The 14563-nt window shown below is 40.3% G+C and overlaps 1 protein-coding gene across 2 annotated transcripts in view; it reads left to right on the plus strand.

The window, feature by feature from the left end:
• The window catches only part of JAG2 (jagged canonical Notch ligand 2), a 294764-nt gene that overhangs the window by 98248 nt on the left and 181953 nt on the right, over positions 1-14563 (plus strand). For both annotated transcript variants that reach the window (XM_085626226.1, XM_085626227.1), the window contains exon 3: positions 943-997. In XM_085626226.1, coding sequence (XP_085482352.1) covers positions 943-997 — 55 coding nt within the window. The remainder of the gene's footprint in view (positions 1-942; positions 998-14563) is intronic.

Raw genomic sequence — 14563 nt, forward strand, 5'->3', positions numbered from 1 at the left:
TAGTGTGTTATTATTCTAAACCTGATCCCAAGTAAATCAAATTCATGCTTATTAGTATCTTGAATTGTAACCACTGATTGAGGATTGGCTGCTCACCATGGAATTAGTCAATCCCTCTCCCTCTCCCTCACACCCTCTCCCTCACTCAGTCCCTTTCTCAATCCCTTTCTCTCTCTTTTAATCCCTCCCTCTCTCTTTCAATCCCTCTCACTCTCTGTCATATTCCCTTCCCTACTTATCCTAGTGTCGCTCTTAGGCAGCTAGAGTTCCACTAGGAATTGAATTAGGCGATTGGGAAAATCCCTAAATCACAGAAGCAAATCAATAAAGACGCACTTCCTTTTGGTCTTCCTTCCCTTAAATAAACATCTTCCTCCTCTAGAATGTCAGATTCACTTTCTCCTGTCCTTCAGAAAACGAATCATGGTCCATCCCGTCTCTATCTAATCTTCCTGGAATCCCTTTGTCCTAGCTTTTAGCTGATTTAACATGTCCTTACCATAACTACGGATGCCTTCCAAACTTGTATCCACTATGTCCAACCCACCCCTTAATAAAACCGTGTTAACTTGTTAAAATGCATCTTCGAGTCTGAAAAATGGCATATTGTGCATATTTATAAGCTACTTGCCTATGCAAAAAGATTTTAACCTGTGAATATGAAGTGCCCAATTATTAATGCCCTCTGGTGGTTCTGTAACATGCACTTGCTGATTCATAATTCTCTTTAAAGTGTCACTACCACCCCTGGCCCACCTTCGGTTAGGTCCATACTTTGTAATACCTACAAAATAAAATGAAAAATATGTTCATTCGCTTCCTTTGCATAAAATATATACTGTGCCAAGTGTGTGATGACCAAACCCGCAGTGTTAAATTAACTTGCTTTAAAAGTTTATGCCAATGTGTAGATTTTTATATCTTTTTTTGCTTAATTTTCAGAGATCCTACACATTAATATTAGAAGCTTGGGACTGGGATAACGACACTAAAACAGGTGAGGATAATCTATTTTTTTTATCTTTGAAGAAAATGTACACCATAAATCGGATAATGTGCTTAATGGTGTGGAAGACATCCAGAAAGGTGTTGTGGAAGCGGGGTTAAAAGGAATAGTTGCAAAGGGTTGCATGCAGGCTATTCTGTTGATCAGGTCCCTCCTGGCAGATGTAAGCATTTCTCATTTACCTTCATCTGTTGCCAGCTGGCTTTGCTAAAAGTAGCTTCCAAAAACCCCATACTTACATTTTAAATTGAGGATATGGAAACAAGAGGTCTCCCAAAACATGGTGATCAAACCATGAGATATATATCGTAGTGACCACTGAGTAATACATGTCTTAAGTAGTTACTGTTTTTCCTTTTTAGTGTGTATCAATGAAACAAATAGCGTTGCATTTCTCTTGTTTGTTTGTAGGTTTTTACAACCTGCTCCTTGCCATAGATATTTTGTTACTGATAACTCATTCTATTGGGACATGGGAAAAAAGTGCCCCGTACATGAGATTCTTTACTCCATTTTGGGATGAGAGCCTTGACTTGGCCCAATTGTCATAAATTGAGAAAATGTTACTGGTGGTTCCATTTGTGAGGCTTTGTAACTGGGCTAACTCCGTGTCAGGAGCATAGTAATAAAAATGGGAAATGCCTGACTTCTTTCGCTAAGACTGTAGAAAGAGGCAATCTAATGAAGAGAATCCTAGACCCATCTAGCAGTAATTTGGCACAGCTGTCGAGTTAGAATGGCAGGATGTTACATTTTAGTAAGTTTACCTACTGAATTAGACCGTTGCATATAAAGTGTTTGCACCATATGTGAGAGATACTGGCACGTTTCACATTACCATCACTTCCTGATATTGGAGAAAAGCATGCAGTCGATTAAAGTGAGGATCATGATTGTGAGACAGTCAAGGAGAATAAGAACTTTTTTTCCCAGTCTGAGATATATTTGTGTGACCCTTTGGGCATGGTTACAATGGTTTTGACTTCCTTCTTACATTTGACATCTTATACATGTTCAGTAGTCTCTAGTTTTACCAAAATTGTTGGCTTTGTTTCCAGCCAGAACTTAACTTTGTTGTAAGAGCCAAGAAGTTAATCTAGTCTTTCATCTAGTTCCTCACTCTCCTTATCATTGCTCTCCCTTTTCCAGTCTCAGTGTAATGGCTGCATCGTTGAGGTACACAAGTTTCTATACCTCACTATGGCTGTTTCAGCAACTCATCTGTGCGCCGCAGCACCCCTTGTTTCAGCCTTGTTAAATGGGCAATCTTCTACAATTCTCTAGCCATGGCATATTGTATCCACCTCAACTCTGCCTGGTGTACCTGCATCCCAAGAGGCTCTTAACAGTCCTTATATTTTGTCATCCCTGTTCACACATGCTCCTGGACCTAGATGTGACCCTGAAGTGCACCCAACTGTGTCAAACCCCAGCAGCAAATCTCACCTGTGTGAATGACAGACCAAACATGTGAGGGGCTTGACGCTGGTGTCCGATATTTCCAGGTGTGAATTTGAGGGGGGGGGGGAGGGGATTTACATTTAGCTTAGGTCCTGTATACTTCAGTCTGCTTTCAGTATACCAGGTCTTTAGAAGTGTAAAATAAAAGGTTTATTTCCAGAGCCACCGTTGTCCGTGTTTGGGACCACTGAAAATCTTTCCGTTTTTATCTTTAGCGTATAGGATGAGAGCTTTGAAGTCACCGGGCTGCTGTCCTATGAAGATTTTTTATTGGAACACTTTGAATTCTGAGAGTACAAATATGTATGAGAAAAGTTTTGGCCTGAGAGTAATTGGTAGTCCAAGGTTCAAGGGTTATGCCAGATCTGGAGAGAAACTATCTTTGGTGTGATAGAGATTAAGATCAGTGATGGATCAAAATCATTCAGGTTTGCTCACTTGCATTTGCTTTTAATTTTTTCCATGGGTATTCTTGTCAACCGTACTAAATTTGCATTTGATGAAACAATTTTCTACCAAAGCCGCTATCCCTAGGACTAATGCAAATCTGTTGAAAATATAAGGAACACGCTTAACTAAGCTTTAGTGCTTAGGTCTGTGTTTAGAAGAACACCCAGGTAAACCACTACTTATTTATTATAGCAGTCTGTCCAGGAGTTGCTTCTGTGCCAGGAATGGAATTTCAGTTGTAATCCTATTTATCTAGGTTGGTATTAATCAAACACTCTAAAACAACCAGTACCTTTTAGATCCTGAACTCCAATAACCTGAATCTAAATCTGTGAATCATCTGAAAACCAGTAAAAGCAAGTGACAGCCACAGAGTAGGACTAAGAGCTTCTTTACATGTATATTATATAAGAAGTGAGAAAACCAGGATCCCTGAGCCAATCCCTGTAGGCCTTTTTCTGTAGGAGAGTTGAAATCTCAAAGCTCTTTATCATGCTCAATAGATATGAGCAGATCCATTGTAAAGTCTGTCACTGTTCTTTGTAAATTAAGCTATAAGCTGGATGTGTATCGAGTGGTCCCCAGTGTTCAAGATTGCGGATAAGTGGAATGTGCATACACAAAGACCTAAACCTACAAGCCTAATATCTTATCCTTCATATATTTCTAGAGGACCTATCTTCAAACATTTGCACTGTGTAAAACAACATGAAATATATGCAGACTGTATTGCAAGCTACCCAATAACGACTTATACATTTGGTGTAGTGCTCCAGTCAATAAATATAAGGTCTAGAGTGAGGCACTCTCCATTCATACACTTTAAGTCTCTGCCCTCTATTAACAATAGCCCAGAACTCTTTGTTGATAGGCTTAAGATAAGGAGACTGGTATTCCCACAGCCACCCCAAAACCAAATTGCAAAACAAGCTTGGATTTGGATTTGATTTTTCTATTAATGATTCTCTTAGAATTCTATCTGCAACTTTGTGCTCCTTTTGCCTACAGTTTAGGCTTTCAATCCCTCCTTTTTTTATTCAGTACCAGTGCTGAGGTTAGTGTAGTTCTTGAAATTGAGATAGCTGAAGGATCTTACCATCAGTGATTCAACTTTGTGGAATCCTGGGAGAGGTAGATCAGTCCAGCAGAGGATCAGACAGTGTTCAATCTGTGGAAGCTAAAGTCCGACTCTGTGCAGGTTTTTCATTGTACGACTTATTGATCTTGTCCTAGACTGGTTTCTAATGTAGTGTCTGATCTGATGAAAAGGCTGTTTAAAATATTCTGAGCCCAATTTAGAGATTTGTTGAGAGGGTTCTCTTTGCACTGAATTTGCAAAAGCCCTGCCTCAACCTGCTCACTTACAGCAGACTGAAATGGCCAGAAATAAACTCCAGGAATCACCTCCGTACACTTGCTCATACCCTGTGGTCAGCCAAGGACATACAGGATGATGCCCTTGTCCTCTCGCTGGATGCTGAGAAGGCATTCAATATGATTGAGTGGCGATACTTCTTTGCAACCATGCGATGGTTTGTTCTGGGGGAGGACTTTATAGTCAAAGTTCGATGGCTCTACGATTCGCCTTCTGCACAAGTTAAATGTGGGAGCTTTCTCTCAGACTCATTCCCAGCCCGGCGGGACCTGGCAGGGCTGCCCGCTATCACCCTTGCTGTTCCTTCTTGCCCTAGAATCCCTTGCGCCCTCTCTTCGTCAATCTATGCATCTCACCGGTATTACCATCCCTGGTGGGACGTCCACCGTTTATCTTTACACCAATGACATCTTGCTTACCATCTCAGACCTCCCTTGTTCCCTCCCAGCTTTCCTGGACATCCTCTCTTGCTTTGCGGTACTCTTGGGGTATCGGGTTAACTGGGACAAAAGCGAGGCACTGTCTATGCCACGCTGACCACCAGTGGGGCAGCATTCTGCTTATCTCTCCCAATGATAGTCCTCATGCCTTGCTTACTTGGGTTCTACATAAACCGAGGACTGAACCTCATAGTGCCGGATAACTTCGATCCCCTGCTGGCACGTATGAAGTTGGACTTTGAGAAGTGGACATCATTATGGGAATGGGTACGGGCAGTTTGGATGGTTACACTGCCACGATGCACCTATGTCCTCATGCTGCCCCTACAAGTTCCGCTCTCATTGCTGCTTTCTGTGGACTGAAGCTTAGTCTTTTGTCTGGGGGACATCCTTTCCCTGATTAGCCAGTAGCAAACTCCTGACTCACTGATCTTGTGGGGCCCTTGCCCTCCCCTCGGTTGGACACTTCACTTTGCACAGCTCACATGCATGCTTCCTTGCACAACGTTGAGCGTGACCGTACTAATCATGATGGTTTTTGACTATCACTCGCACTGGATCATAACACGAGTGGTGCCAACCATTACAACTAAAGTTGTGAAGGATTTTCTTACCACCACATTATGTATCAAAGGGGGTAACACATATCCTCATATCCACATATCCTCATATCTGATAATAGGATTCAATTTACCTCTCAGGAAATAAAGGATTGCCTGCAGAGCTTGTATATAATCCACCTTATCACAGCTCTGTATTGCCCAAGAGCTAACAGCATGGTGGAAAGAGTTAACAGGATGATCAAATAGAATTTCCAACTGACCAGTAAAGAACTCCTTATGGGACATGCTATGGTCCTACCACACTACCCCTAATGCGGTTATGGGAGTTTCACCTTTTGTGTCACTTAAAGGGAGAGTACCAGGCACTAAATTCAAACCCAACTGGTTGGGAGGGAGACAACCTTTATGGGTAGAGGGAGATACAATTATTGAAAGGGTACAACAACACCAGAAAAACTATACGGCGCAATACAATTCGAATCACAGAATTCTCAAGAGGACTTAGAATGTTGGAGATAAAGTTGTGGTACAACTTCCAGTATCTCGTAGAAACTCAGTCTGTTTTCAGTGCCTAAGTTTATAGCGGAGGTGCGGACAAATGTTGTAATCTTAGGTGATGGGAAGGTATGGAGCAAGATAGAATTACAGGGTGTCCTAATGTTGGAGGCAGGAATGAGAATGTAACAGTGCTGAGGAAACATAAAGTGGGGTTAGGAACTACACCCAAGTCAAGAAGGAATAAGAATGAACCAGGTTGGCTTAAAGACTATGTCACCACCTAAACAGTTCAGGCTTTGGCTTTAATTCTGGGAAGTCCTCTCCCAGGTTTCTATTGGCATCCTGTTATTTGTATATGGATTTTCGTTTCCGCATAAGAGTTAGTAATGCCTTGCGTATAACATGTTTGTTTTGAAAGAAGGACATGTGTTGTAATGTATTTTATTTCCTAACATATTATACTGAAGTAAATACGAGCGATATAATGTTATTATTCCTCTTACACTTTTGGTACCTTCCTCCTCTTTTCCTTTACCTTTTTCCCGCTGTGCCTTTGTCTCGATTGGAATGTCTGTGAGTGCACCTTAGAATGTTCAGGCTACACTCTGTCACTGTTCTGAAGTGGACTTGCAGGTGTCCGGTGAAATAAAGACCAATTTCCACATTTGCCGATAACAGATGTTATTTTAACAGTAATGTTTCTAGATTATTGTGGAAAAAACCTCTTGGATTTCTTCTCTCTAAAATGTAACTATTATTGTGCAACCCAGTTGCCTTGTATTATAGTTGCATTGCTGTAGTGTCTTGTACCGTTGATGAGTTCCTATATTGCAAAGATAGAAGTATAACAAAGCAGGCTATAGACTGCGCATGGTACAAAGTATGGAACTTCGTAGTGCAACCTGTATGGGAATTGTTTTGTTGTGTGTAGTAGTAACCAGAGAGGTGCTCTTATCTTGTGATTTGTCTCTGTACTCAAGTGTTTAGTGAAATAGAGTGAAATTGGGTGCTTCTGCTTTGCTATTGTATCTGAATGATAGGGTGTGGGTTGTGGATGTGGGCAATGTGGAAAGTGCTTCTGCTTCTTAGCTTGCTTTTTGAACAGCGGCGTATTCCTTGTGCAGATGGAATTATGTTGCTGCACTAAAGCATGTTGTGAAACTGAGTAAAATGTAACTGTGCATGTGTGCATTTATTCATGCCTACCGTGCATGTGTGCATCACAGTCCTGTCCAAATGACTTGTGTCCCCGACCCCCCCCCCCCCCCCCCAACAGTTGATTGCAAAACAATTGAAACATTCACAAGGTAGAGCTTTAATCTTTTCTTAGAATATGTTAGGTAAGCTTAATATCTAAAGGGTGCACATCCAATACCCGAGTCCTCACACCGTGAAACATCTTTCCACCTAACATACGTCTTGAACATTTTTGAACCTATAGTAAACCTAGGAGCATCGAGCTCAGTGTTGTCTTTGGGGAGTCATACCATTCAAATGTAGATATCCAGTGGAGTAAAGGAGCAAGCTTGAAACTTAATCCTCACTGCTGTGTGGAACCAATGTGGCCTCTTTTATGTCTGAGATATATGATTGTTGCTAGCCATGTCCTGCATCATCATAACTGTGTGATTTTTGGGTCCCTGAAGGCATTCTAGAAACTACATAGATGGAGATTATACAATGAATTACAATTATCCAGGAGATAGTCCACAATGGCATAGCAATAGTGGCCTTTCCCCCCACGAATGGGCACAGTTCGGTCAAGTCTCAGTTTTTCAACAGTTAGTTAACCTGCCTTTTCATAGTTAGCTGGTAGTCGAGGTCAAAAACCCAAAATTCTACATAGTTTTGACAGCATTGCTCCACCATACATATTCTTGTATGTAGAACAGCAGCTCTTCACTTTTTCCAGTTTTTAATCAAGCCAAGTACCATTCATCCAGGGTGTCTTGAGAAAAGAGCTTACATTTTCAAGGTTCTGCCCAATGTTTTCACTGAGGGAGAAACAGATATTTATTATTATTCTGCATAAATACCTTTTATCCTTACTTGTTCAAGTTGTAATGCGGTTTTAAATATACTCTTACTTTAAAAAAGCACAGGACACACTAAAATACTTAACTTCCATTGGAGGTGGGCATGCATCATTCACACTTAAGCAGAGTGATTCCTTTTGGGTAAAACTGCTCTGAATGAGTCCAACAATCATTCTGCACAGCTACATTCTGATGAAGACTCTTTAGGAGGATACCATGCCTCAGGGTGATGAAGGGAGAGCTTCTGTCATCAAAAGTTTGAGTGAACTGTGGTTAACCACCCCCAGTAGTTGTTCCACTGGACCATGCCATTTTGTCCCACTTTTTAGTAAAGTAGAGTTGTAAACTTAACACTTGTACATATTGTCCAGACCTTCATCTTAGATTTTTATTATTGTTGTTTTTACTTTGGCTAGAAAGTTGCTTACCACCTTTGTCGGGGTAAACAGGAATGTTTCCCTTCATGAATCACTTCTAGTCTTAGTGGTTAGATGACAGGAGTAGTTTTCATTCATTCCTTATTCTTTACACATTTTATTGCCCTGTTGGATGACATCTATGAGGTGAGTTACTGTTTAGCCTTCACATTTCAGATTCCCATTCTTCGTTGTCGCCCTTAAAAATTCCTCTGTTTTTTATAGTTTCAGAAGCATAGATTGCCACCCAATTTCTTTATTTGTTCTTGACTTGGATTATAGATTTGAATCAATTGTTAATTCTGAAGATTTGAATAGTATGAATCGGGGGCTACTCGGGGGGGGGGGGGGGGGAAGCATTTTAGTGTTCAGGGAGATCACAATATATTCTTAGCAATATTCCTGTAATAGAGTTTTCCTTTTACACAAAATGTCATAAGACTCCCCCCTTCCCACCCCTATTTGAATCTCCTTGGGATAGTTGTAGCGTATTCCTAGGATCCTGATGTTCAGGGATTTAAGTAGCTTCTCAAGAGTTATGCAGCTCCTCAGTGTTTTTTGCCCACGTTGACCCTTTTGAAATTTGCCAAAGCCATTTTGCACAGTTTATCTATGCTCTCCAGTGTCAGGGTTCTATTTTTTTCCTCAGTCCATGTGATATGTGCCATTACGTCTCATCTTTGTCATAGACAAGTCTCATGACTAACCTCCAAGAGTGTGTTGTAGACTGCACAGTATCTTAATACTGCAGGAAGGGTATGAAAGAGGAGTTCAGACCTAACCAGCTCCGCTGCAATGGGTAGTTCTACAGGTAGAAACGTGTTACTCTTCGCTGTTTAGCCCAACCAATCCACCCTGACAGAGAATATAAAGGAAAACTTTAGCCTTTTGATGGATGCACTGGAATTGCTTAGAAGGTATGCATTGATCTGCATAGGTAGGGGGACGCTTGGAGACATGAAAGGCCACAACACTTAACTCCGAGAAGCCCTTTTTGTATTTACAGCTTTCGACCACTGTGCAGTGCATTTTTCTGATAGTTTGGTCATCAGCTATTTGTCCACATGGGTTTAGGAATAAGTCTGGTCCACCTTTCGTATATCAATCTCTAACGTAAAAATGTCTGAAATGAAAATGTGTAGAGTTCTTCTGCAACTATGGATACATGGATTGTATTATCTGTGTTTCTCTCTTGTGATTCTCTCTTGGAAAATCTATCTACCATGTGTCAGATTTTGTAGGTATAAAGCATTTGTTTATTATGATGTAACTTTATTGCTTTCGCCTGGGAGAGTTCTTAGCAGAACTGCTCAAATATAGGCCTCTGCTTGATAATGGCAATAATTTATATCAACGTATGACTAAATAAACTGCCTATTGAGTCTGTAAATCGTTACTGTTAATATGATTGTGGTTGATTGATCCACTGGATTGATGAATGGCAGAGGCAACCTACTGGTGGTTCGATTCTATGACCTTCTGGTTGTCTACATTATTCTTCTTAGCTTTTTTATAGATGTCATTTCTTTCCCTGTTATAACATCTGCCTCCCTTTACAGTGCTTTTTGAGCGGATTGATTAGAATCAACTCTTGAATAATTTATCGATGGTTGCTTGTATTAAGACCATGGTTTATGTTTCAAAACGATTATTTATTTAATAGTACCTTTGCCTTCTCTATGCCTGCGTTGTCACCAGGATTTTTCCTGTGTCTCCGTGTCTATTTATAAAATTCATTCTTATTTTGCTGATACTTATTTGAAAAAATATTAATACGGTTTAACACATAGGCATTTGTGGAAGGACAGGCGCATGCCTGGTACAGTTGTCTTTGCTTTATAATGCTCAGATTCCTGGTAATTGTTTACTTCTGCTGCACTATCCTTATGTGTATGAAAGAGACTAATGCATGCCAAAGGTTCAGCGAGGCTACCATTTTAGGTGAAAGATATCAGTGTAAAATGTCAATCGAAGACCCTCCACATAAATTGAGAACCACTCAGCCAACAAAATGGTTCAATGAGTCAAGAACTCACCCGCCTTCACTTGAACTTTGTATGTGACTTATAGGCCTTGCGGTTGAAATCCAGCAGGGCCAACTCCGACTTCTTAAAGTCTGAGGCCTTTTAATTGGTTAGTTACCATTTACTTTGGAGTAACAGAAGTGTGGAAGGAAGTACTGGATATGAAAGAGTTGACGTTATCGTCCCCCATCATGGATTCTATGCCTGAATTTGTGTAAGTAGCTTTCTAGATGGTATTGATTGCTACATTTATGTTAAAAAAAAAAAAACTCATAAAAAAAAAATAAACAGGACCTCCTATTTCAGCCACTGTGATCTTGAAGAGAGATGCATGCTGCTGAAGTTGGTGGTGTTACTGTCCGTATCTTTACTATGATCCTCAGTGCTACCTTATGCGTGGAGTTGACAAAGTTGATTGGAAGATTGGAGCCAGAAACCAGGGCGAAAGGAAATGGTGAGGAGATAAAGTGATGAAAGGAAAAACATTAAGACTTTTCTTTTAGAATTTGGTCCATTGTTATTGTATGACGTATGTTATGTTACATTACATTGCGTTTGTTAACCTCTTCAGCGCTGCGCGGATTCCCGCGCAGTGCTGAAAGATCTGAGCGCGGGCGGGGCCATGACGGAACGGTTCCGTCATAAGCACAGCCCAACCGGCGTGCATGACGGAACCGTTCCGTCATCTGCATCGAAGAGGTTAAGCGCACATTCACCAAGCGGTTTCTTAGCATTAGGGAACAGTAGGAAGTCCAAACCAAGCCGAATGCATATTACGAATGAGTGGAGACTAGTAGGTTTGCTTAAAGAGCCATGTTTTCAGCTCTTTCCTAAATTTTCACATGATTAGTCTGAAGGCGTACTGTTAAAGGCAGGGAGTTCCAAATTGTGGGAGCTTGTACAGACAACCTAACCCCACCCGTTATTTTCTTATTGAATTTTGGAATAGTCACAAGATTGGAAAAGGAGGGGCGTCGTTTTCTAGCTGGTAAATTGTTCACAATTCTTGTTTGTAGTAATTAAGGCCCCCGTATCACAAAAAGCCTTGAAGATAATACTGTAGGCTTTGAAGGCAATCCTTTGTTCCAGCAGGAGTCAATGAAGGTCTCTCAACAGAGGAGTGATATGGCAATTCCAAAGTTGTTTAAAGAAAAGTCTGGCTGCCTGATTGTGAACCATCTGCAATCTTTGTAATTGACTTTTAGGAAAGCCAAGATACAGAGAACCGGCTAAGTCAAGCCTGGAAGGTATGGTATTAATGCCATTACCACCAAGATTAAGGCATCGTGAGTAAGGTACCAGGATGTTTTTTCTGTTTTCCTAGGAGTCATGAAAACGATTGAAAACCCAGAGCCAGTTTGAGGTTTCAACGTGAGCTTGCTATGTATAATGACGTCCAAAGCTTTTTGCTGATGTTTTTAGGGTGGGGGTTTCCCCCTTTTTGGAAAGCGAGGCAGAAGGGTTCCATGTGTCAGTTTTGTTATTCAAAATAACAATTTCAGTTTTTTGGGCACAAGATTTAGGACTTTACTGCCCATCCAATCCCAGATGAAAGACATAGCAGAATGTAAATTTCAATGCGATGCAAGGGATCCATCCAGTCTAAAATAGTCCTCAACATAATTATATACCTTACAGTTCATATCACCCAATGCCTGGAGGAAGTTTTTTAAAAGTTTTTTGTTTAAATCTGTTTTATTGATTTTATATAGTTTTCTGAAAGGTGACAATTGACATGTGATGTTTTGTCAAATAATAAAGACATATATATAATACACCATAGGCATCTGTTAGCTGTCAATGCCGGTCCTTGTATACTACAGGCTATGTAGTATTCAGCATATATAATCAATTTGTCAAAATGGTTATCCGTTAAGAAACATTCACATTATACATCTTTGTCATCACTACACAGTATGCAGAATTACAGATAGTTACAGTTAAATACAAATTGACCATGTACAATATTCTGCAAGAGTTTTCGTATAAAGTCAATGAACAGACGGAACAACGAACAAAACATGAACAATGACATTGACCCGCTCATATTACCGCTTTCCCACATCTTTGCTCTTGCGTACTCTGCATATTTGTGTAAGTGCATTATTCTGTGTCTCCCATTTACGACGCCCACTCCTGTGCGCGCAATTAACTAAAGTATATATGTCCATGGAATACCGCGGCGCTCTCACTGATGGCTCACACAGTGTATTCTGTCTGTTCTCCTACACCTCAGCGGGACTGCCCCTCAATACCTGGATGAAAGGTTTAATGTAAATGTTGAAGAGATGCGGTGATAAAGAGGATCCCTGGGGGGCACCACAATCTAGGTTGGGCTGCTGTAGCCCAGACCAATCCAGAGATGACAGACTAAGTGCAGTTCATCTAAAATTATCTCAGCCAGTCAAGGGATGGGCCTTAAAGCCCTGTAGCCTCCACACTGTTCACAACAAATTTTGGTTGACCATGTTGAAGTCTGCTGATAGGTCCAGCAGGACTAAAGCAGAGGTCAGACCCTTGCCACAATCGTTACTACTGAAAAAACTAAAAATTCAGTGCCATGATCTGAGTGAAACCCTGTTTTGTGCAAATTCAAGAATTGTTAGTTTTCAATGTGTTAGCATGGCATCTGTTTCACATATGCTTCAAATAATTTGGCAACAAAAGACAGTAAAGAAATAGGTTGGTAGTTTTTCAGAAGTGAGGGAACTTTGCCTTGTGTTTTTTGTAAGGGAATTACTACTGCCTCCTTAAAGAGCATTGGTATGCTTCTTGTGACAGGGAAGAACTTAATAAAGACATGAGAGGACCCGAAATTTCAGAAAAAACTTTGAGGACCTTAGGGGACAAGGATCATTTGGTGAACTGGACTTGACTTTTGACATTAGCTTAACTAGGTGTTATTCTTTGAGGGCAGGAAAGATAGAAAGATTAATGGGGTCCCTGCCTGAATGAAACATCAGAAGCTCCCTGGTGCCTGGCGGGATGCTTTTTTTAATTGTTTTAATTTTTTCAATAAAATATGTGTTGAATACATTGCAAAATTAAAAGTAGAAGTTATTGGCAGGGACGATCTATCTGGTTTAGAAAGCTCATCCACAGTTTTAAAAATACTCTTGGAATTATTAGCAGATTGTTATATTTTTATATTTTTTTAAATAGAGTCTCGGTTTGTAATATTAGAGCTATGTAGTCCTTCAAACCATTTAGAAAAATAATTTGATTATCAATAACATAATATCCATGTCATTTTTGCCCCCAATTGGTGTCTGATAATTTCGGATTTCCATTAGGGGGCATGTCTTATTACTAGCTTTTAGTAACCAAAGGGAAACCTCCTTTTATATTTAATGAATATCTTGACAAGGCACAGTGTCAAGGAGAGCCACGCGTAAACTGTCCTTGTCCACTCGAGAGCCATTACCAACAAATTTAATAATTCTAGATTTTGTCGTTGATGTAGGCTATTAGCGTTAAATTTGATGGGAAAATGATTGGACCAGGAAAAGGGAAGAACTTTTAATCTCATAAATGGGAGATTTCCCGTTCAAACTTGGTCAATAATATGACATTTGATGTGCATAGGTCTAATGTTGCACAAGATTAGGACTATTTAAAAGATTTGTTTGGTCTTGGGACTTCTGACACCTACTGTCATTAACACAGTAGTTTAAATCTCTTATAATGCAAATTTTTGCCTGGTCTACAAAAAAAAAGGAGATCGAAATTTGGATCCGAAAATTTGGATGCTTTTAGATGTAAAGCTGTCGCCTAGGTGGCTTGAGATTGAATGCTGATGTAACTCTGGTTGCCAGTCACCACCCCACTAAACTCACAACTCAATGCAGAAGAAGAAAGGTTTAATTTTTTGACTAGCTTTTATTTTTTATCATGAATTATTTTCAACAGTTGTATTAAATGTTAATTAAATTGATATATTCAAACACAACCAGGTTGAACTTGCAAATAATGCCATAGATGAATGCTAGTAACCACAGATTTCTCACCTTGTGAATCTTACTAGAGACCATACTAGAGTCAAAAACTCTTGCATTCGCTCCTGTGTGTCAGACAGTGGTGCCATCAGCCTCAGTTGCAACTCTGCCCTCCCACTAGGCATGAAGACAGAGCTGCATATAGGTGCCACCCTGCGTGCTGGCATAATTTCCTCTTTTGCTCCACCCTCGAAATGGATCTGGAGCCCAGCTTTTACTGATTTTGGTCTTTTTAAACATTTGTTCTGAACCTTTGACCGTGTGTAGTCATGTCTCCCCCTAAAACAACCTGATTCAAG

The sequence above is a fragment of the Triturus cristatus genome, chromosome 9 (genome assembly GCF_964204655.1).
Source record: "Triturus cristatus chromosome 9, aTriCri1.1, whole genome shotgun sequence".
NCBI lineage: Eukaryota > Metazoa > Chordata > Amphibia > Caudata > Salamandridae > Triturus > Triturus cristatus.